The sequence below is a fragment of the Geotrypetes seraphini genome, chromosome 1, assembly GCF_902459505.1.
Source record: "Geotrypetes seraphini chromosome 1, aGeoSer1.1, whole genome shotgun sequence".
Classification (NCBI taxonomy): Eukaryota; Metazoa; Chordata; class Amphibia; order Gymnophiona; family Dermophiidae; genus Geotrypetes; species Geotrypetes seraphini.
The window spans coordinates 209,946,428-209,971,405 of NC_047084.1; the positions used below are offsets into that span (position 1 = coordinate 209,946,428).

The window sequence follows — 24,978 nt, forward strand, 5'->3', positions numbered from 1 at the left end:
TAAAATGCAACAATGTGTGCATAGAGGGGGGGTTGGCCCATACACTCTGCTCTGGACATACCTTATTAATTATTCATGCAGCAACCAGCTATGCCTGTGTAAGAGTAGATCTGATTCAAGCGTGCATGCAGTCCTACTGACTTGTTCTTGACAAGGGCTTTTTATGAATTTCAAATTCCACAGATCTCTTGGTTCAAATTAGAGAGCTGCACGGGAATGGGGACAATGGGAATCCTGTGAGTCTGCGGGTTCCCATAAGGATCCCCCCCAGGTCCTCAGGGATCCCACAGGATTGCTGCATGCATTGGGATTGGGTGTGGGGAAGGAGGGAAGAGTTGCTGTATAGGCTATGGCAAGGTCAGCAACCTGCAGCTTTTCTCTCGAGGCCCTCAGACCTACCGAAGTACCTGGTGATCCAGCAGGGGTCTTTCAGGTAGGAGCATGGCCCTTTCACTCCTGCCTCCTCGTGTCTATATTCTAAAATAGCTGCCATGAACTGTCGTGGTATTACTGGAAATGCCACAAGCACCCAGGAAAGGTCACAGCAGCCATTTTAGAAAGCAACCGCAAGGAGACGGGAGCAAAAGGGCAGTGCTCCTACCACGAAGAACCCCCGCTGGACCACCAGGTACCTTAGTAGGCCAGGGGGGGGGGGGCTACCTTAAATATGGTGAGTGGATAGGGGCAGGGGCATTTTAAGGTTGAGCTACCATGAGAGGACCATGCTCTTCCCCCTAGATTCCTCCCATTGGACCTGGTGCCCAGGAAGGCACGGGGGAGGGGAAATCATAGGTTGGGAGGGAGATTAAAGGGTCAGGGCCTGTTGAGGGGAGAGAGCCTTGGCTATGAATTTTTTTTGAGGGGAAGGGAGGGAAGGAGAGATGAGAGATGCAGAGACCTGCAACAGGAGGGAGGGTGGGAGGGAGAAATACTGGATGCTGTGGTGGAGAGAGAAGGGTGGGACAGATGGCAAGGGATGCAAGAGGGAGGAATGTTGGACATGGTGAAGTGAATGGAAGGATAAATGCAGCATGGTGCTAGAGAGGAATGATAGAAAGAGAAATGTTGGAGTTGGGGGCTGGTGGAGAGGGGCAAAAGATTTTGCCCAAGGGCCAGGGGTTGAGAGAGGGAGAAATGTCCGTGGCTGTAGAGGGGGTGAGAGAGATGTACCCTTGATCCTCCTCTTTCTCTCCTTTCTCATTCCTTTTGCAGCAAGGAAGGGAATGAGAGGGAGAGAGATGGTTGACAATGAGAGAGAGGGAGACATGTTGTACATGGGGGTGGAGAGAGGAAGAAATACTGTGCAGGAATGGGGAAAGGAAAAAGAGGGAGAATGATCCAGGATAGAATAATAATAATAATAATAATTTTATTCTTATATACCGCCATACCCAGCGAGTTCTAGGCGGTTTACATCAGTTAGATTAGGATCCGCGTTGACAGCAGATTTACAGCAATTTGTCAGCTATATGACAATTTTAACCGAACTTGATAGAGGAGGGAGGGAGATTGGGGGGGGGGGTCGGGAAAGGAGCAGCTATCGTGGAGGAGGGTAAGAGCAAGGGGCAAATTGGGGGGGCGAAGAGTATTGAAGATTGGGGGTTCCTTAGGGGTCATGTTCACTAAAAAGGTAAGTTTTAAGTGATTTTCTGAAGCCAAGGTAAGTGGGGGCCTCGAGAATCATTTGGGCAAGCCATGAGTTCAGCTTGGCTGCTTGGAAGGCGAAGGTTTTGTCTAGGAATCTTTTGAGGTGACAAAGTTTTAGTGAGGGGAAGGCAAACAGCTGAATTCTACGGGATTTCTTGTTTGTGTAGTACCGGTTAAAATGAGGATTGATGTAACTTGGAGAAGAACCATTTACCGATTTGTAGCAGAAGCAAGCGAATTTAAAAATAACTCTAGATTCAAATGGCAGCCAGTGAAGTTGGTGGTAAAAGGGAGTGACGTGTTCCCATTTCTTTAGGCCAAAGATGAGACGCACAGCGGTATTTTGGATTATTTTTAGTCTCCTGGTAGTTTTCTTCGTGGCGTTAAGGTAAATGATGTTGCAGTAGTCAAGAATGCTGAGGATGGAAGATTGTACAAGTAGGCGGAAAGAAGTGTCGTCAAAGTATTTTTTTATGGTGCGTAGCTTCCAGAGTACAGAGAAGCTTTTCCTGACCGTGAGGTCAGTGTGGTTTTCTAAGGATAAGTTTTTGTCGAGTGCGACTCCCAGAATTTTTAGGGTGGGTTCAAGGGGGTAAGTTGTTCCTTTCAGTTGAATAGTAGTGTCCTTGATTTTGTCATTGGGGGTGGCTAAGAAGAATTTAGATTTGTCGGGATTAAGTTTCAGTCTGAAGGATAGCATCCAGAGTTCAATTTGGTTGAGAATGTTTGTAATGTAGTCAAGTAGTTCTTGTGAGAGATTGGTTAGTGGGATAGTTATTGTGATGTCATCTGCGTATATGAAAAATTTGAGCTTGAGGTTATGTAGGAGGTTACCTAGGGAGGCCAGGTAGATATTGAACAGAGTGGGTGATAGGGGGGAGCCCTGAGGGACCCCGCAGGTGTTGTCCCAGCTGTATGAGAAGGAGTTGCTCTTGAGAACCTTGTAGGATCTGTTTCTAAGGAATCCCTGGAACCAATTGAGGACCTGGTCGGAGATGCCGATGTGAGCCAGGCATTCTAGTAGAATGGTGTGGTCAACCAGGTCGAAAGCACTGCTCAGGTCGAGTTGTATAATCAAGGCACTTGAGCCTTGACTAAAGAGCGAGTGGAGGTGGTCCAGAAGAGAGGCTATGATGGTTTCAGTGCTATGGTCTGCGCGGAAGCCTGATTGATAGTCGCATAGAATGTTAAATTTTTCTAGGTATGCGGCGAGTTCCGTCTTTACCAACCCTTCTGCTATTTTGATAAATAGGGGGATGCTTGCGATCGGTCTATAGTTAGATGGGGAATTTGGTGATTCTTTCGTGTTTTTTATGATTGGGGTGATCATAATCTGACCTTGCTCAGGAGGGAAGTTTCCTGTGGATAAAAGGAAATTGACCCATGTTATCATGTTTGCTTTGAAGTGGAGCGGGGCGGCTTTCATGATGTTTGGTGGGCATGTGTCCAATTTGCAGAAGGAGTGAGAATATTTATCGTAGTAGGTATTAAAGTTTTGCCAGTCGATTGTAGCAAATTGTTTCCAGCTTAGGTCTGTTCTGGTTCCTAGGTCTGGGTCTGGGTTCGGTGTATCCGGGTCTGGGAGAATGGGGAACAACTCCAGGGGGTTGGGCCTAGTGGGTAGTGTTGATCTTAGTTGTTGGATCTTGGAGTTGAAGAAGTTTGCCAGGGTGTTGGCGGTTAGAGTGGATTCTTCATGTGTATTAGTGAGTGTCTCGGTGTTATATAGGTCATTAACCAGTTTGAAGAGGTTACTACTACTGGTTTTGATATTACCAATTTTGTGGGAGTAGAAATTTTTTCTTTTTTCATTAGTGAGGTTTTTGTAATTTTTTAGTTTTTGTCTCCAGGTCAATCTATGTTCGAGGGTTCCAGATTTTTGCCATAGTCTTTCTGCTTTTCTTAGATCCTTCTTTAATAGCAGCAGTTCTGGATCAAACCAGCCTTCTTTGTTAGTGGTTCTTATTCTGCGGGTTTTAATGGGAGCAATCTCGTTTAGTATGGTAGTACGCTCCTTGGTCCAGGCGGCCATAAGTTGATCTATTTCTTCGGTTGGAGTGGAGTTAATTTCGAAACGAGACCAAAATTCTGTTGGGTCAATCTTTCCTCTGGTGGTGAGGGTTTTGGTAGTTCTAGTATTAATGTTTTTGGTGGGATTGTGTTGGCATCCAATGGTGAAGGTACACAGACGGTGGTCAGACCAAAGAGAGTCTGACCAGTTGCCTTGTTTCCAGTAAAAAGTGGGATTTGTTAGTTCCTTGGAGGAGAGAGTCACCAGGTCTAACTGATGACCTCTTTGGTGGGTTTTGATAGGGGGGTGTTTGTCATAGCCTAGTTGGGTGAGCAGTGTCCAAAAATCCAAAATTTCTGGTTGGTCGGTTAGCTCAAGATGGATGTTAATATCCCCACATAGTAGGTTGTACGAACTTGTTAACAAATTTGTTAGTAGGGTTTCAGAGAAGTCCTCTTTGGTCACGGTCCATTTTTTTGGCGGGATATAGAATAAAGTGATGGTTAGCGCTGAGGGCAGTGATTTTGATGTTAGAGAGATGGTGAGAATTTCTGCGTTGGGCGAGGAAATTGTATTGAGAGTGGTACAGTTTAGATGGTCTCAGAAGATTATTGCAAGACCACCTCCTCTTCCCCAAGTTCTAGCTAGTGAGAGAATCTTGAATCCTGTGGGTAGATAATCTTTAATGATGATATCCTTGTCAGATAACAACCAGGTTTCTGTGAGAAGGACAAAGTCGGGGTTAGTTTCAGTCAGTCAATCTTTGTGATGATGTTGTACAATGGGAGGGAGGGAAGAGAGAATCAATGGACAGCAACTGCTTGAAATATTTGCAGAAGACAGGAAAGCACAAAAAGAGAAACTGGAACTAACTTGATAAAAAAATAAATCTCCAGACAACAAAGGTAAAAAAAGGGATTTATTGAACAAAATATGTTAGCTTTGGGAAATGTATATGGTAGATGTCTTTGTATTGTGTTCAAAAGGAAATTCATTTCCTGATTTTATTTCTCTAATATTGAAGCACTTGCTAACCCTTGCTGTGGCTCATGGGGATCTCCAAGCACCGCCAGCTGACGACCTCCTCCATAGGTGGCCAGAACTTCCCTTCACCAATTGTAGCAGTCGCTGGCAGCATCCCTGAGCCACTGAGGTGCCAGCATCTGTGACTCAAGGACGCTGCTGCCACCTGCCAAGCTTGGCAAAAGGGACCCCTGGCCACCTTCAAAGAAAGTCCTCATCAGACATAGCTTGAGGGTCCTCATCAGCTAGAGTATGTATATTTTATATTTACATTAGAGGCTCTGGCAGAGACCCATTTACAAAGTTTGTATTCTTCCCAATTAATGTTTCCAAATTAATAAAGTGTCTTTGCTTATTTGTAAATGGGTCTCTACCAGAGCCTTTAATTCAGTAGCATAATTGAACGAAATAACTACTTCTGAAGTTTATGGGGATGGGTGGGGACAGATTCAATTCTAGTGGGGACAGGCGGGTTTGATTTCTGTTCCCACGCAATTCTCTAGTTCAAATGTCCAATGATCCCTGATCACAGTTGTGCCAATCTCTGGTTAATTTGAATGGCGCATTGCCTTGACTGGTTTTCACTGGCTGTCTCCCAGAAGATCCCAGTCAGCATAAACTCACTGAACCAATAGACTTGTAATATTATCAGGCTGAACTCTGTATTCCTTAAACAACTTTCTTTAATACAAAACTTAAAACAAAAAAAATAAACAAACTTACAATTCAGTTGGATCTCAAGGAATTTCTTCGCCTATAGAATCTACTAACCTGTTCCAGAGGTAGAAATGGCCAGGAGCATATCCCACATACTCTGTGGGAAATAATATTGTCATTTAAATCTTAGCAACACTGAGTTACTTAGAGCTAGCAAATTCAAAGCTAGTTAATTCAGACTAAGCTGTGTTTAGACTAACAGATTCAAAGGTATAAACTAGATGGTGAACAATGCTTTCCTATGGCTATGTGCAACTGTAAAATGAAGTCAGCTATTTTCACACAAAAGAGTAGCAGCCAAGAGAAAGGGAGCTCAGCCCATCGGGTGAACAGCAGTGCACTCTGGGAGCTTATCTAAAAACAAGCACTCTGCTTTCATGAATATGGGGGCAGAACAATGCAAGTGAGGGAAGAGAAAAAGAGAGAGATTGGAGCAGGGATGGCAGGGGGCATAAGAGAGATGCTGGATGGGAATATATTCAGGAAGCAAGAGAGATAGGGAGAAATGCTGGACAATGATAGGGAAGGAGGGGAAAGAGAGAGAGAAATGCTGGACCTAGGGGAGGGGGAGAGAGATGTTTGATAATGGTGCAGGAGTAAGGAAGAACAGCAGAAAAGAGAGGTAGCAGTGTTGGATGGGGGAAGAGGAGAGAAGTTGGACCATGGAGAGGGCCAGGAAGAGGAGAGATGAACCATGTTGGGGGGAAGAGGCAGGAGAGAAGAAAGATGGGCCAGGAAAATGGTAAACTAAACTAAACTAAACCTTAAGCTTATATACCGCATCTTCTCTATAAATACAGAGCTTGACACGGTTTACAAAAATTAAAAGGGAAGTACAGTGGGAGTTGGTGGTAGGGGGAAGCGGAAATTTACATTTTTGAAAATAGCCAAGTTTTCAGGTGGTAGAGGGAAAGGGATAAAGAGATAATAGGCCATGAGAGGAGGGGAGGGGAGAGGAAGAGGAGATGCTGAGCTACAAGAGTGGAGGGATGGGGGATACTAGAAAATGGTGGAATTGTGTAAGAAAGGTCAAAGAGACAGGTGGCAAGGAGATGAGTGAAAGGAGGATAGTGACTATACAGGTAGATGAAAGGTAGCAGGGAATAAGAGTCTAGGAATGACATGGGAGAACTAGAACATGAGAGAAGATGGAAAATTGAAAAGTAAAACGAAAGATGAGAAAGAGGGTCAAATTTGAGTAGATGGGAAGAAAAGAAAAAAAGAGGAAAAAAACTAAAAGGGAACAATCAGTATATCAGAGGCAGGTGTAGTGAGAGAATGAAACAAGAGATGAAAAAAACCAAATAGATAGCAGCCACTGGAAAGAGAATTAGAATTAGCAGAAGACACAGAAAAGCAGAAGAGACAAACTGGGACCAACATTATGGAAAAATAAAATATTCAGACAACAAAAGTAGAAAAAAGGTATTTTATTTTGAATGTATTAACTGGAATATATTAGCTTTGGGATATGAGCATCGCAGATATCTTTTTACTGTATTCAGTGGCGTAGCCAACCAGCTGATTGGGAAGACTGAGCCCAAAGTTGGTGGGCACCAAATTTTCTCTAAGCACTAATATTTAGCAGTTAGTATTGGAAGCCAGTGATAAGCTCCTCACTTCCACCACCATCACTCCAAAATGTGCCCCAATTTCCACCCACTTTTTAGGCTCCCAAAGTAAGGTGTTTAATTAAATTTTTAGCATAAATTTAGACACTCATCCCTAGTAAATTTTCAAGAAGGCCAGTTTAAGAGCCTCATAGTATTTCACATATAACAAAATATATAAAATTAGAAATACTATACTGATGTTAATTATTTTTGTTCTCAAAGGGCCTGTTAAATTTTCAAGAATAGCTCATTCAGCAGCTGAAAAGTCCACACTTGATCAGATACCCAGAAGACCAAGGCCCCAGGTCAGTTCACCATCTTTTCATGGAACTTTTTATGCCTCTGAATGCCGCTTTGTGCCCAGAGATGAAAGGGGCGTATCTGGAGGAGTGGTTAGGGCAGTACTGTGGATGGGATAGGGACCCGACCTAGACTTAGTTATCGTGCAGGGATAATCGAATGTTTTACTAGACGTCTTGGACAAAACTTAAATGTTGTGAGTTAGACAATGTAAAAACAGGTATGCCAAAAGGTATCCAAAGAGACAAGATAACCACTGCAGAGACAAAGTAAAGACCCTCACCCACTCCCCCAGTGTTCACTGACCCCCCTCGCATCCCCACAAAGATCAGAATAAAAAAGTACATACCTGTCTCTAGAACATCAGCACCTGGTATAGGAAAGCCTAGTAGAGCTGCACACAGGTGTCTTAAATAGTCTGTCTGTGTGTGTGTGTGTGTGTGTGTGTGTGTGTGTGTGTGTGTGTGAGGGGTGGGGTGGGGTGGACGGCACTAGTGAACCATAGAGAGGAAAAAATAACCCAATAGGATCTGAGCTTGCATTTTTGGAGAAAAGAATAAAAAGCTAACTACAAAAGAAGAGCCAGTTCTTGCTCCTTCAAAGGATGTCCATCAAAGAACACGTAGAGGAGAATTAGGTGGGAAAGCCTACCCAGGGGCCCACCTGCCCTAGGCACTAAGGGAAGGAATCAAGTACGGGGGGCTGCCAGCTGTACTCTCAGCTGCCCCCTAATGCACTAAGAAAGGAAAGAACTGTTTCCATATTAAGGGGTCTTTTTACTAAGTATTAGCATGTGTTTTATGTAACTTAAAAGGGCTTACTGTGGGGAGTGCTCAGGCATCCTCAGGTACCCCACGGTAAGTTCTAAATAGCCATCTACTAGCTACATGCTAATAAAAAATATATATATTTTTTGCCGAGGGTGTGTAGCACAGGATTAGTGTGTGAGTTCTCACCACCTACAAATAGCTTGCTCGGGGAGGGGGAGTGCAGTTCCGGGTTAAGAGGGAAGAGAGGCGGGGTTCCGACAGGAGAGCCTGAGCATCCCTCCTGCTGGGGGGATGTCTGGTTTCTGCTTTCCTCATCTTCTTATCATTCTCTTTCTTCCATCCACTGTCTGCCTTCTCACTGCCTCTTCCATATGGCATCTGCTCTATTTCTATGCCTCTACCAGAAACTGTCTGCCTCTCCCTTCCATCTCCCCCTCCCCCCATGTGTCTAGCACCCATCTTCTTCCCTTCACTGTCTCCATGGGCTAGCATCTCTAGGCTTTCCTTCCCTTCCCTTTCATCTCTCACTCCCTCCCCAGGTTGTTTTTAGCATCTCTCTCCCCCTTTCCTCCCTTCAGATCTGATATCTTTCTCCTCCCCCTCCCCCTCTTGTTTTATCCCTCCCCTCTTTACTTCCTTTTATTTTTAGTTACACAATGTAATTAAAATCTTCCTCTCCCCCTCTTTCCTCTCGTCTCCTACCCGTCTTAATTATGTCCTTGTCTTGGCCTCAATCCCCCTATTTTTATTTCAATTTATTATTTTTTTTAAGCAATTTTAAATATTTTTTTAAATTTCTATTATTGTAAACCAACCAGATACTTGTGATGGTCGGTATATCAACCTATAAATGAACTTGAAACTTGAATCTCTCTCCCCTCTCCCTTTCCCTTCCTTTTCTTTTCTGCTCTTCCTTCTCAATTTATTTTCTAACGTTCGTCTACTTTCATACCTTCCAGTCTTCAATTTCCCTTTCATTGTGTCTGCCTACAGTTTGCCACCTCTTTCCCTCACCCCTTCCAGTATTTCACTAGCTCTGTCCTCTTCCCCCAATCCAGTATGTGCCCTTTTTTCTTTATTCCCCTCCTTCCATCTAGTATGTGCTCCCTTCAGTGTCTGTTCCCCTCTCTCTCCTCCCCACTTCCATCCAGTGTTCCCCTCTCTCTCTCTACTTCCCTTCAGCGTCTTCTCCCCTTTCTCTTCTCCCCACTTCTTTCCAGTGACTGCTCCCCTCTCTCCCTCCCCACTTCCATGCAGAGTCTGCTCCTTCCTCTCTCCTGCCCATTTTCCTTAGGTGTCTGTTACTCTCTCCCCTCCCCCTCTCTATACACTTCCCTTCAGTATCTGTTACTCTCTCCCCTCCCCCTCTCTTTCCATTTCCTTTCAGTGTTCCCCTCTCACCCCTCCCCACTTCCATCCAGCATCTGCTCCTCCCTCTCTCTCCACTTCCCTTTGGCATCTTCTCCCCTCTCTCTCCACTTCCTTACAGCGTCTGTTCCTCTCTCTCTCTCTCCTCCTCACTTCCATGCGGCGTCTGCTCCCTTCTCTCTCCTCCCCATTTCTCTTCGGCGTCTGTTCCTCTCTCCCCTCCCTTTCAGCACTAGTCAACCTCTGCCCCTCATCGGACTATCTCCCTCCCTTCTCGTCACCTTCGCGGGTGCTTATCAGAATCGAGGTTCTCTCTCTGAGTGGCCCAGATGCCATAGCCTTCTCACAGGTTGAGCATCTGTTCCTCTCTTCCCTCCCCTTCAGCACCACTTAACTTCTTCCCCTCATCGGGCCATCTCCCTCCCTTCCCATCACCTTCGCGGGTGCTTTTCAAAATCAATATTTTCTCTCTCTGAGTGGCCCAGACGCTACAGCCTTCTCACAGGTCGCACGCGATTGTCCCAAAATTTCTATGATCCAAGCCACCTAGGTGGAAACAGAAAGTTGCATCAGAGGAGAAGTTTTGGGGCAGTCATGCGTGATCTGTGAGAAGGCTGTGGTGTCATGGCCGCGGGTAACAGTCATCGTGTCATTCTCTACTTTAGGTCTATCTTTCCACCAGTCTGCAAGCAATATCCAGTTAAGATCTCTCTGTCTCTGGAAGTTCTCTCACAGCACCTCTCCTGGCACTTATGTGATTACATGACAATATTTAGCACTTTAGCTGAATGTCGAATCACATAAAGGTCAGTCCTACCTTTATACAATGTTGTTTAGGTGGGTAAGTGCTGAATATCACACTTGAACACAAAAGAGATAGCTAGTTACATAAACCCAGATATTCAGTTCTGGTGTCTGGCTTGGCACTGAATATACAGAAATAACACCACTGCTGGCTAAAAAAACACTCACTGACGCCAGCTGAATATCTGACATATAGTACTGAAAGTCATGAAAATAGATTAGAACACTGAAGGAATAAATTTATAGAGAAACTAGTCTTTAAGCCCGTTACATTAACGGGTGCTAGAATATATGTCTGTCTGTCTTTCTTTCTTTCTGTCTCTCTCCCTGCCCCTATGTATTTCTTCCTTTCTTTCTGTCTCCCTCCCACTGTCTATCTTTCTTTCTTTCTCCCTCCCTCCCGCTGTCTGTCTGTCTTTCTTTCTATCTGTCGGTCTCCCTGCCCCTTATGTAGCAGCAGCATTTCCCTCCCCCCCACTTCCCTGTGCAGAAGCTGCAGCAGCATTCCCTCCCCCTCCATTTACCTGTGCAGCAGCATTTCCCTCCCACCACCCCACTTCCCTGTGCAGCAGCAGTATTTCCCTCCCCCTCCACTTCTCTGTGCAGCAGCATCGGTATTTCCCTCCCCTCCACGTCCCTGTGCAGCAGCAGCAGCATTCCCCCTCCCCCCGTTCCTTCCCTTCCCAGCCGGCTCCCTTAGTCCCTTGCTGGAGTTATTTTTAAGTTTAAAGCTGCCGCGGCTGCTCCTCTCACAATCTCCTCCTGTGTCAGAAGCCTTCCCTGACGCAGGTGCGGTTCGTGAGAGGAGCTGCCGTGGCGGCTTTGAACTTAAAAATAACTTCAGCCAGGGAGTGTAAGGGAGCCGGCCTGACCGTGGGCCGCAGAACATTACCTGGGGGCCGCGAGTGTGGGGCCGTTGTCTAGTTAGATGGAATGAGTTTGGGATGGGGGAGTTGCGTCCGTGCGTCCCTGCTTAAAGTGCCTCGCATGCGCAGAACAAACCACTGCTGAGTCCTTCTACTGCGCATGTGGGGCCACAGACCTACGGATCACGGAACAGGCAGGTAGGAGTGCGCATGCGCACGTAGGGTATTATTATTAGTTATGAGAATAAAGCCCAGTACAGAGCCCTCAGGTACACTAACTTAAAGTGGAATAATAGTGGAGAAAAATTAAGCAGAGAATACACAAAAAGTGTGATGGGAGAAGTAAAACCAAGGTTTCTAATTCTTGAACTTGGATGTCTCCAGACTAGAATGATTGTCACCAAAGCAGACAAGGTTAAATTAATCATGCTGCTTAGGTTACCAGATGCCCGGGAAAACAAGGACATGTCCTCTTTTCAGAGGACTGTCCGGGTGCCTGGAGGAATTTACAAAACTTGGCAGTTTGTCCGAGTTTTGGAAAGCTCTGAGGTTGGGGCTGTGTCTGGAGGGCCTCTGCGCATGTGCAGAGGCCCACCAGATGCAGCTTCGAGCTCAGGGAAGGAGACGAGAGATTCATGTGGGGTGGGACTGGGGCATAATGGGTTGGGGCTAGGTGTCCTATTTTTTTTAAAGAGGAAATGTGGTAACCCTAATGCTGCTACTTTATAGCAAATGTATGGTTCCCTAATATGCTCTATGTTATGTACCACATACACTTCCCCCTCTCCATTCGCAGTTTCTGCACTCGTGATTTCACATAATCGTGATTTTTTTCTGGGGAGGGGGAAAATTTAAAAAAAACATATTTTTTACCTCCCTGACGCCTTCCCGGCCTTACCTGGTGATCTAGAGGGCTTTTGGGGCAGTAGCGATCTTCCTACACTCCTGCCCCGTGCAGATCGCCATGAGGAAATGGCTGTAGGGAGTTCCCGTTGTAGTCTCAAGAGACTACGGGAACTCACAGCAGCCATTTCCTCACGGCGATCTGCGCGGGGCAGGAGTGTAGGAAGATCGCTCCTGCCCCGAAAGCCCTCTAGACCACCAGGTAAGGCCGGGAAGGCGGCAGGGAGGTGTGGGTGGGTCAGAGCCGGATAATCGCGGTTTTTCACCATTCGCGGTCCGGCTCTGCCCGTATCCCCCGCGAATAACGAGGGAGAAGTGTATATTGTGGGAACTCAAATCATTCCCTGGGTACACTATCTAATATTCTTGAAATTTGTATTGTAAATTTGTTCCTCTAAAACTGTATTTAATTGATTTGATAGACAGCTGCAGCATGGTGTTGCTCACACAGAGGCAGGAACAATTTCAGCAACGTTGATTGGAAAGGTAACACGTTATATATGGATATGCAGTGGCAATGGAAAGTCTACACTCCCTTCCCAAAATATTCAGGGGTCGATATTCAAAGTGATTTTTCAAACCAGAAACAGCTCCTGGCTAGTTAAATTGCTTGTTCAGGGCTAACTGACCATTTGATGTACACCAATATGGGTTTAGAAAAAAGCATAGGGTGGAAACTTTATTACATTTGATGTTCTCTGGAGAGGTATGGATTCTGGTTAAGCATACTGTGTAGTCTTTAAAAATTATTGCTTGCCTAAATTGCAAAAAGGAGGCATTGGAGGCTCAGTATTGAAATGGTTTGAATCATTATTGACTACTCGTATGTTTATGGTGCAAAGTTGAGATGGCACTTCCTGTTGCCTTATCATCGAAAAGGGGAGTGCCGCAGAGATCAGCATTATCAGCCCCATTATTTAATGTGTACATTGCATCATTGGGGCAGGTTTTTGAGGAATTAGATGTTCATTACAGAATTTATGCAGATAATATATGATTCTTTTTTTCCCCAACTGAAACAGGAATTGATTATGTGTAGGCAAAATTGACAGATTGCATGGAAAAAATTAAGAAATGGATGGATAAAAATATGCTGATGTTAAATTTACAGAAAACAGAATTGATGTTGTTGGGAATGATGACTGTTTATTACAATTGCAAGACATAGATATACAGAATGTGAAACGGACAGTTTCATCATGTATGCGATTACTAGGAATATACTTAGTCATTTGATAATGCAAAATTACATTTTGTATGTTATTAAATGTTCATTCATGTAGATGATATTTTCGAGAGTGAGACCAATGCTATCAGCATTAGATTTTCAACTAGTGATCCAAAGTCTTGTCATTTCTAAAATAGATTTCTGCAATGCATTGTTCTTAGGTATTACAAAAGCTAGGATACATGCCTTGCAAGTGCTACAGAATGCGGCTGCGAGGATAATTACTGGGATATCTCGTTATGATCATGTAACCTTGGTATTGAAAAAACTTCATTGGTTGCCCGTTGAATTCCATATTGAGTACAAAATTTTGACAATAATACGTCATATGCTATACGGAGAGGCGCTGTGGTATTTGATCCAAGCTTTGAGAAAATATATGCCAAAATATATGCATCGTAAGGACAACCATAGCAAACTGTAACCAGAAAACTGTGTATTATCATTAGCCCCTAGCATGTATCAAGTTAGGATAAAAACTTGTATCGTAAACTTGTATAGAAATTATGTATGTTAAACCTGTAGCCTGTTCTGGGCTCTTTGGGGACAACGAGCTAGAAAACTAAATAAATAAACCGTGCTTTAAGATCACAATCGGCAATGAGATTGACCCTGGAAAATACTCATGATATACAGTACACTATAGAAAAACATGGATGGTACCAATTTCTGTGGTATGTCCAAGCCTGTGGAATGCAATACATGGTTTATTAAGATTATGTGCAGGGAGACTTCCAGTGACGTCATGCGGCTGAGAGGCTCTGCTCCCATCCTCGAGTCCCCTATCATCTGTGAAAATTAGCGTTTCAGAGCGGGAAGTGGTCTTTTCTGTGCAGAAACCTTTGTTAGCTGGCACAGCGCATCTATTGGTAGTTTTGGTTAATGGTCTGGTTTCTGGTTACTTTCTTGCGGAGCGTGATATCCATCAAGGTTGTCCCCTATCCCCTTTATTGTTTATTTTATCCTTGGATCCTTTGTTGAGATGGATACGTGAGGACAGACTGGTCACAGGGATGTTGGTGGGGAGGGAGGAGTTGCGTTGCTTGGCTTTTGCGGACAATATTCTCTTATTGTTGACTCAGCCTGGCCGGTCTCTCAATTGGTTGGGTGTCGGGCTTGGAATAGAATTTGGAGAAATTGGAAGTTTTGGCTGTAGGTGGGTAGGGTTATGAGAATTGGACAACTTCTTTTCCCTTACGAAAGGTGGCACATAAATTTAGGGCCTGTTTTACAAAGCCGCACTAGCAGCTGCCGCATGACAACAGCCCCGAAGCCCTTTAAATCTCTATGGGCTTCGGGGGCCGTTACCGCGCTGCAGCCGCTAGCGTGGCTTTGTAAAACAGGCCCTTAAATATTTGGGGTATATATTACTGACAATCTTTCCCATGCTTACAAGGAAAATTTTACTGTGTTGCTGGGAATGACAAAGGATATTCTGGGCCTTTGGACTCAGTTTCCTTTGTCTTTACGGGGTCGAATTGCACTTTTCAAAATGGTTTTGTTCCCTAAGTGGGTTTATGTAATGCAGACTTTTCCTATGTATATCACTAACAAGGATCTTGGTCTATATCAAACTGTATTGCGTAGATTTCTATGGAACAATAGAAAACCCCGTTTGACTCTTACTCAACTGTTTATGGGGTGTGGTGGATTGGTACTACCAGACTTGCAGAGATATAATATTGCATGCCTTCTTTGACACTTGGTGGATTGGATTAAGAACACTCAACATTATACTCTAGTTTCTCTTGAACAACAGCTGATGGCTCCTACTCATTTGCTTTATTATCTTCATGCTAAGTGTCCTCACTGGATTTTTCCTACTCAAAGACATCCTCTGCTGAGATCTATGTTGGCAATGGTTGTGTAAACGGATACATTTGCCTTTTACCTCTACAATTCTGCTGCCTTCATGGAGTAATCGAGATCTGGATCCAGATATGTCCAACCGTTATCTGCAAAGATGGAGTGCCTGGGGCCTTATCTATGTTCGGGACATGGTATCTGAGGAGGGTACTCCATGCTCCTTCCTAGACCTGCAGGCGGCAGATTATCTGGAGGCCAGCGATTGGTTTTCTTATCACCAGGTCTCCCACCAGTTTCCCACTATCTTCTCTTTGGATGCCAACACTCTGAATGAAGATATGGCAGATATGGTATGTGAGACTAACTTTGTCATGCTCAACCAGGATCAGTTTATTTTTCCACCAAGTCAGCTTGAGCAGTTTTAGTTCTCCTTGGGACTATGAGGTCGTGGCGGCTGTGTGGAATCAAGACCTTCCCCCATCTGCTCAGGTTACAGAGGTGGACTTTGTCTTCTTATGAAACATCTTCCTCGAACGACTCATTCCATTGTTCTGCAAGAACAGCAGTATAAATTTCTTTTGCGTTTGAATGTGACTCCTTACCAGGCTTATGTCTTGGGGTATGCGTCTCATGCTCAGTGTCCTAAGTGCCAATCCACCCCTACAGGTCTGCTCCATATGTTTTGGTCGTGCGATTGCATAGAGACATTTTGGTCTTTTGTTGGACTGTATTTACAAACTGTTCTGCATAAAAGGATAACAACAAGAAAATCTAACAGTGTCTGTAATACAAGGACCTCAAGCAAGGAACAAAAGAAAAACTGCAGACAGTATTTAAAAGATGCAGGCTGTGTTTATTAAACCAAATTTAAAATGCGGTAACTATTGTCACCCTTTTTACAAACCCAGGGACCCAACACGGTCCGTGTTTCGGAGAACATGCCTTCTTCATATATTCTTAGTAGTGTTATTTATATTCATTAGGACTCCTGAAAAAGGCGTGTTCTCCGAAACACGGACCGTGTCAGGTCCCTGGGTCTGCACAAAAAGATTCCATTGAGGGCGGATGTTCTGCTCTTTTCTCAGGTCAAGGGGGAATTTGTTATTGCAAAAAGCTTCCTTATTGGCTAGGAAATATATTCTTGTTTTGTGGCGACAGGTGGAAGTGCCCACTATTATGATGTGGAGAAATGAGATGTTCGCTTTGTTAAAATTCGAATACTTGGATGTTAGAAAGGGTGGTCCTGATCAGTGGAGGAAATTTAAGGGTATCTGGACTCCTGTTTGGAAGGGTCTGTCCCATAGGGCTCAAAGTTCTCCATTGAACTTTTGACACTAGCATGCTGGGGGGAGCAGGGGGGTTGGGATTGGGTGGGTCTCTTGTGGGTGGAGTTTGAATCTTTTAAGTCTCTGTGAAGGATTCACACGGATGACTTTATTTGGTATGCTTTTGTCTAGATGTACATTGCTGAGTTTTGTATGTTGAAAATTTTCAATTAAAAAAAAAAAAAGATTATGTGCAGACTTTAAATCCTTCAAAAATCATTAAAGATCCATCTTATTTGTAAGAGCTTTTTTTTTTTTTTTTTTTTTTAGAAAGAGAGGATAATAGCCTTTCCCATGAACACTGAATTTGAAATAACAGTGATGTGTTTAATGTTTTGTGTGTTTGTTTGATTTGTTGTATTGTAAATTTTACAAATTTGCTGTTTTTACTTATTTATGAATGTGGATATTGTAACCCGCTTAGTATATAAGCGGGATAGAAAAATTTTAAAATAAATTTTCAGTAGTACTTAACCAGTTAGTGTTGCCGAAAATGTCCAGTTAGCGCTGAACTCAAAAACTGGGGGCGTTCTAGGGGTGGAGCCACAATTTGGCCAGTTAAGTGCCAATATTCAGCACTTAACTGGTAAAGATCACTGCACAAATAGGACCACATGCGTGTCAGTCCTACCTACGTGGACTGAGTATTGCACTTAACCAGCTATGCTTTAGCCAGCTTTGCAAACCTGGAAATTCAATGTCAAAGACTGAACACGGCCCATCATTGAACTTCTGGGCATAATACTGGTTGTGACCAGTAAAACACTTGAGCATTCTCAACTAAACATCGACCCCTCAGTTTTTACTGCCTTATAGCCATAAAGTAAAATGCATTAAAAGAATGTTTGTTCATTGTATCCATACATCTTACTTCACAATAGCATGTGAAAAATATTACCAAAATTCTTAGCAAATGAAGTGGAGTGGAATGTCTTGGGTATGTGCCACCCGCCTTATACCGTATTTTCACGCATATAACGCGCGCGTTATACGCGTTTTTACCTACCGCGCATACCCCTCGCGCGTTATATGCGTGAGCGCGGTATACCAAAGTTTTAAAACATAGTTCCCACCCCGCCCGACGCCCGATTCACCCCCCCAGCAGGACCGCTCGCACCCCCACCCCGAACGACCGCTCGCACGCGCTCCCATCCGCACCCGCATCCACGATCGGAGCAAGAGGGAGCCCAAGCCCTCTTGCCCGGCCGACTCCCCGACGTCCGATACATCCCCCCCCCCCGGCAGGACCACTCGCACCCCCACCCCGAACGACCGCTCGCACGCGCTCCCACCCACACCCGCATCCACGATCGGAGCAAGAGGGAGCCCAAGCCCTCTTGCCCGGCCGACTCCCCGACGTCCGATACCCCCCCCCCCCCGGCAGGACCACTCGCACCCCCACCCCGAACGACCGCCGACTTCCCGACAATATCGGGCCAGGAGGGAGCCCAAATCCTCCTGGCCACGGCGACCCCCTAACCCCACCCCGCACTACATTACGGGCAGGAGGGATCCCAGGCCCTCCTGCCCTCGACGCAAACCCCCCTCCCCCCCAAGAACCTCCGACCGCCCCCCAGCCGACCCGCGATCCCCCTGGCGACCCCCACGACCCCCCCCCCCCCCTTCCCCGTACCTTTGGTAGTTGGGCCAGAAGGGAGCCCAAACCCTCCTGGCCACGGCGACCCCCTAACCCCACCCCGCACTACATTACGGGCAGGAGGGATCCCAGGCCCTCCTGCCCTCGACGCAAACCCCCCTCCCCCCCAAGAACCTCCGACCGCCCCCCAACCGACCCGCGATCCCCCTGGCGACCCCCACGACCCCCCCACCCCCCTTCCCCGTACCTTTAGTAGTTGGCCGGACAGACGGGAGCCAAACCCGCCTGTCCGGCAGGCAGCCAACGAAGGAATGAGGCCGGATTGGCCCATCCATCCTAAAGCTCCGCCTACTGGTGGGGCCTAAGGCGCGTGGGCCAATCAGAATAGGTCCTGGAGCCTTAGGTCCCACCTGGGGGCGCGGCCTGAGGCACATGGGCCCAACCCGACCATGTGCCTCAGGCCGCGCCCCCAGGTGGGACCTAAGGCTCCAGGGCCTATTCTGATTGGCCCACGCGCCTTAGGTCCCACCAGTAGGCGGAGCTTTAGGATGGATGGGCCAATCCGGCCTCATTCCTTCGTTGGCTGCCTGCCGGACAGGCGGGTTTGGCTCCCGTCTGTCCGGCCAACTACTAAAGGTACGGGGAAGGGGGGTGGGGGGGTCGTGGGGGGCGCCAGGGGGATCGCGGGTCGGCTGGGGGGCGGTCGGAGGTTCTTGGGGGGGGGGGGGGTTTGCGTCGAGGGCAGGAGGGCCTGGGATCCCTCCTGCCCGTAATGTAGTGCGGGGTGGGGTTAGGGGGTCGCCGTGGCCAGGAGGGTTTGGGCTCCCTTCTGGCCCAACTACCAAAGGTACGGGGAAGGGGGGTGGGGGGGTCGTGGGGGTCGCCAGGGGGATCGCGGGTCGGCTGGGGGGCGGTCGGAGGTTCTTGGGGGGGAGGGGGGTTTGCGTCGAGGGCAGGAGGGCCTGGGATCCCTCCTGCCCGTAATGTAGTGCGGGGTGGGGTTAGGGGGTCGCCGTGGCCAGGAGGATTTGGGCTCCCTCCTGGCCCGATATTGTTGGGGAGTCGGCGGTCCTTCGGGGGGGGGGGAGGGATGTATCGGACGTCGGGGGGGGGGCATCAGGCTTTCAGGATGGGGACAGACCTTCAAGGGGGGACAGTGCACGGAAGTCAGGGGGGGTGAACGGAGAGTCGGGACAGCGCACGGAAAGTCAGGGCGGGCGAAAGGAGCGTCGGGCAGCATGCGCGGTATACCCGTGAGCGCGGTATATCAAAGTTTTTGTGCAAATCATCGTGATTTCTGCGCGCTATATCCGTGTGCGCGTTTTATACGGGTGCGTGTTATTTGCGTGAAAATACGGTACTTCAGTAGCAAATCTAAATGCTGTACAGTATACTCTGGTGTAATGAATTACTTTTAGAAGCGCATACAAAGTATATTGGCCCTCACCTTTATTAATTTGCATTGGTTTACATGATGACAGGATAAATTCAGTTTGGTGGTTCCATCTACTGGGTAGTATATTTCAAGCAAATCTGGCAAAAGAACTCAAGGACAAAGGGTTGATGCAGAGAGCCACGCCTGCAAGCCACAAGCTTACTGCAAAAAACTGCCTGTGGGTTGCAGTATTCAATGAGAATGCAAATGATTGCTGCTTTAAATTTGTGCCAGTAATCCACAGCTCATTGAAAAATGCTCCTTTCCTGTCAGTGTGTGAGAGGTGATTGGCTTACACACGAACAGGTAGAGTGACATTTATTTAAAAAAAGCAAGTTACTGGCATAAATTTCTGACCTGCCTATCCCCACCCAACAATAAAAAACCAGCAGTACTTACCTCCACAACCAGACCCACATTTCCCTCTAATTTACTTTTTTAAAAATGTCCCTGGTGTCTAGTACACCTCCCCCCCTCCCCCCAACTCAAACCCCCTGTCCCCCTGAGCTATTTTTTTTTTTTAAATGTCCATGGTATTAAATAGAACCTATCCTTCCTGCCGATTTACTTAAAAAGAAATTTCCCTGGTGCCAAGTGCACTCCCATGCCCACCTTACACTCCCCTCCCCCATTTAGGGTGTGCCTGGAAGAGGCAAGTACGATGTCCACTCGTTCCTGCCTCTGACACTGCCATCTTTGAAAATGGCAGCTTCTGACATGTACTGAGTAGGGATCAGTCTTCCAAATAATTCTGTTATTTGGCAGATTGACCCTACTACTACTTATCATTCCTATAGTGGTACTGATAGCACGTATATGCAGGTACATTCCTTGTCCCTAGTGGGCTCACAATCTAAGGCAGTGTTTCTCAACTCGGTCCTGGAGTACCCCCATGCCAGTCAGGTTTTCAGGATATCCACAGTGAATATGCATGAAATAAATTTGCATATAATGGAGGCAGCGTATGCAAATCAAGTGTATGTATATTCATTGTAGCTATCCTGAAAACTTGACAAGCAAGGGGGTACTCCAGGACCGAGTTGAGAAACACTGAACTAAGGTGTGGTTTGGTGTTGGTTTTTTGGGGGGTTGTGTTTTTTTAAAATACTTGGGTCAGTGGCGTGTTAAGAGACTTGCCCAAGGTCACAAGGAGCTGCGATGGGCGTTGAGTCTAGTTCCTCAGGATCTCATTTTACTGCACTAACTATTAGGCTACTCCTCCACTGGTACATCCCAAGATACACTCTGCAAGATCAGGTACCTTTTGTCAAGATGTCAGCTTTGGAGGTAGGATAGAGTGGACATTGCTTTGCCTTGAGCACTGCTTTGAAGAGTACTCGAATAAGCTTTTGCTATCACTATCAATCATAATCAGCAGATCCATTCTTTATTTTAAATTATGTTTCACCTTTGGAATATTCATAGCATTCAATGAATCTATGGTGACATTAACAAATGCCAAACAAACTGCAATTTACAGAAATCTATAAAATCCCGGAACTGGAATTCTTTGAGATTCTGGCATTTGCAAACCCCAGAACTAATTTTAACTCACTGTAATAAAATTGATTTTTTTTTTTTTAGTACTTGTATTTAGGATTTGTGAAGAAATGTCTCCTCTAATCAGCCAGTTACGTTATATGTGTTTTCCAAAGCAATGCATCTTTAATTCACCAGTCATCTTCTCAGAATCAATGTCAATGGAAAACTTGTCTTAGGTTCTGGCAGCCAGTCATCCATTATACAGTAAATAGCTACATTCCTGTGTTTCAGATATCCCAGCAGAGTTCTTAAACTAAACTAAACTAAACTAAGCCTTAAGTTTATATACCGCGTCATCTCCACCGAAGTGGAGCTCGACACGGTTTACAGGAATTAAAAACAAAGAAAGGAACTCCAATGGAAGGGAAGGAGGATTTGGTAAGTAGGAAGGTGAGGGGGGAAGGGAGGGGGAAGTTACATTTTGGCGAAAAGCCAGGTTTTCAGATGTTTTCTGAAGTGTTGGAGGGAGGTCGTACACCGGAGGTGGGCAGTAAAGCTGTTCCATAGCTCGGTGATCCTAAAGAGGAGGGATGTTCCGAGCTTTCCTGTATGAGAGATGCCATTTAGAGAAGGGAAGGATAGTTTGAATTTCTGAATGGATCTGGTGGAATGAGTGTTCGAGAGCCAAGATAAAGGAAAGAGGGGGGGAAGGATGCCGTGAAGAGATTTGAAGGTAAGACAGGCACATTTGTAACGAACCCTGAGGAAGACTGGGAGCCAGTGAAGCTTAGATAGAAGCGGGGAGACATGGTCGAATTTGCCTTTTGTGAAGATTAGTTTAGCTGCGGTGTTCTGAATCCGTTGGAGTCTGATAAGATTTTTCTTTGTTAGGCTTAGGTAGATGGAATTGCAGTAGTCAAGTCTGGAGAGAATGATGGATTGGACAAGGACAGCAAAATGATGCTGGTGAAAGCAGGATCTGATTTTCCTTAACATATGAAGATTGAAAAAGCATTTTTTTACTGGGGAGTTGATATGGTCGTTAAAGGACAATGTAGAGTCAATGATGATTCCCAGAACTTTGCTAGAGTGCTCAAGCTGTAGATTGGAGCCCGAGGAAAGAGGGATGAAGGAGGGTAGGTGATCCAATTTTGGGCCAAGCCAGAGAAGTTTTGTTTTGGTCTCATTTAGTTTCATCTGAACGGAGAGAGCCCAGGATTGGAGATTAGTTATGCAGGTTGAGATGTTTTCAGAGAGGTTGGTGAGATTCGAGTCAGTTTCGAGAAGGACAAGGATGTCGTCGGCGTAGGTGTAGAGTGTCGCAGTGGTAGAAAGTTGGAGGAGTTTCAGGGAGGACATATAGACATTGAAAAGAATCGGGGATAGAGGTGAACCCTGGGGGACTCCGCAGAGCGGTTTCCAAGGAGAGGATGAGGTGCCATTCATGTTAAAACCTATTATAGCTAGGTGATCAAACAACACTGTATTATCATTATAGACTCAGGTCACTAGATATAGGCTAGTCAGTCATGGCTTGATTTGTACTTCCAATCCAAACAATTGTGTAAGTGAAACCCTGCTTTTAGTACTGAGGCTATATATCCCTTCAGAGGAGAAGTAATAAAACGTTACTACGCTGCCTCTCCCTAGGGATCTAGTAATATTAGCCAGCCTCCTAATTGCACTATAACACAACTCACGCACTCACTACATGCAACTGCCAAGCTTCTTAGAATCCCAGCTGGCCCTGTGGGGAATGATAAGCTACTGTATAGCCCTTGATAGCTCCTCAGCGTGGAAAAGAGATGGCTGACGAGCTGCTAACAACGTGTACAAGTTTATAAATATTTCCTAATTACCGATGCTTTCAGTTTATACAATAGGTTACAGGAGAGGCTACTGGAACAAGCATATTAGGGCTATATAGTAGCTTGTCATTCCCCATAGTGCTAGGTGGGATTTTGAGATAATGATGATGTTATTTTAGAATGCATTTCAGCAACAGGATTAAACAAAGTGATAGTCGCAATTTTTGACAAATGACAGGCTAGCAGAGCTGGCTTAACCGATAAGAAGATTGGGAGGTCGCCTATGGTAGCAGTTTCTGGACTGGGGCAAAGAGCATCAGCCATGAAACCCACATTGCTCTCTGTGACCCTGGGCAAGTCACTTAATCCCCCCATTGCCCCAGGTACATTAGATAGATTGTGAGTCTGCTGGGACAGACAGGGAAAAATGCTTGAGTACCTGAATAAATTCATGTAAACCATTCTGAGCTCCCCTGGGAGTATAGAAAACTGAATAAATAAGATGTAAAACTGGGATCCACCTGAATTTTGGCTTCTTGCTCTGGGGCTAAGGAAGAGAAGGAGAAAGCACAGGGGGTTGCCAGTGTGGCTCACAGCAGTCCCTTGAGACTTGCTGTGATAAAAAGTAGCTAGTTCCCATTTCAGAAAAAGAAGAATTAGAGATTGCCAAAGCAAAGGCACACTTCCTGTCAAGAGAAGAAAGGAGACATCAATGGAGAGATCTGATCCTGTCCTCAAGGGAAAGAAACAGAGTGAGCTGTTGCTAGCTTACAGGGTGTCAGGTCAAAAGCGCGCCGGGACAAAGGCGCGAGCAGACAATTGAGCGCAGCACGAAGGCGCGCGCCGAAGAAAATTACTGTTTTTAGGGCTCTGACGGGGGGGGGGGGGCGTGGGGGGAACCCCCCACTTTACTTAATACAGATCGCGCCGCATTGGGGGGGGTTTGGGGTTGTAACCCCCCACATTTTACTGAAAACTTTACTTTTTCCCTGTTTTTAGGGAAAAAGTTAAGTTTACAGTACAATGTGGGGGGTTACAACCCCCCAAACCCCCCACAACGCCGGCGCGATTTGTATTAAGTAAACTGGGGGTGCTCCCCAACAAAAACCCCCGTCGGAGCCCTTAAAAACAGTAATTTTCTTTGGCGAGCACCTCCGTCTTGCGCTCAGTTGTCGGCGCGCGCCTTTGTCTTCCGCGTTGTTGTCTATGAACCGCTTACAGTCCTGATGGGCAAATGATTGAAACTGGAGAGCAGTGGTGCTGGTGCGTGCTGGAGTCCTGCATGAGATAGCTCAAGTGCTGGAAAAAATCCTGACCTGCCTACACCTACGGTGACTGAAAGATACTGAAAAAAGATACAAGGTACTTCAGGATTAGGGCATAAACAATTCAGGTGATGGGAATACTTACAGGTCAAGGACCTGGAGGGCCGCCGCAGGAGCGGGCTGCTGGGCGCGATGGACCCCTGGTCTGACCCAGCAGAGGCGATACTTATGTTCTTATCAGTCCAGAGACTTCACACAGAGCCCTAAATTGTCCCCTTAACAATCATAATAAAGATAATACATAATAGCGTAAGACGTATCCTCAGTGTGAAACAAGCAAGCATAAAGAATCGGTAAGAACCTCACCGTTCTAGCACTTGTTAATGAGGCTCAAAGAGCGAGACAAATGACTCGCTTGAAGCCGCACACCATCATAGGATGTGTCTGTGTGCAAATAATCAAACGTGAAGTGCACAAACCCAAATTTAATTTTAAATATGAATTTTCAGACTTATAACAGGAGCAATTTAGTCGCTAAATAACAAAAAGTGACTGTGTCTGAATTCAAGAAGTCCTGGGATAGGCACATGGAATCTCTCAGAGAGAGAGAAAGAGATAATGGTTACTGCGGATGGGCAGACTAGATGGGCCATTTGGCCTTTATCTGCTGTCATATTTCTATGTGAAACTCTGAAGACATCAGTGCCTCCTATACAATGATATACAATGATACTGAAAAAAGCACTTAGCTGGATTTTCTAGCAGATTCAAGCAGCTCAGCATTTTTGGTAACTGAGGTTACTCCTTAGAATAGTAAACCTCATAGCAGGTTCGACCAGAGCTGGTTTCAGGGTCTTACAAAGCCCTTTCTTCAGGAACCGATGCCAACAGCACAGCCACACTGGAAGCTGAAAATTTGAACGGCTACCAGGAAACGAGAGTGAGGCAGAGAGGAGGAGCCTAAGGTGAAACATGGCGAGATCCTAACAAGAACTGAAGCAGAACGAGAC

General features: G+C 45.9%; 1 protein-coding gene across 4 annotated transcripts in view; it reads left to right on the top strand.

Annotated features, from left to right (window-relative positions):
• Positions 1-24,978, top strand: part of LOC117360706 — a 205,139-nt gene that overhangs the window by 127,503 nt on the left and 52,658 nt on the right. For all 4 annotated transcript variants that reach the window (XM_033944957.1, XM_033944948.1, XM_033944971.1 and 1 more), the window contains 2 exons: positions 7,234-7,316; positions 12,445-12,508. In XM_033944957.1, coding sequence (XP_033800848.1) covers positions 7,234-7,316; positions 12,445-12,508 — 147 coding nt within the window. The remainder of the gene's footprint in view (positions 1-7,233; positions 7,317-12,444; positions 12,509-24,978) is intronic.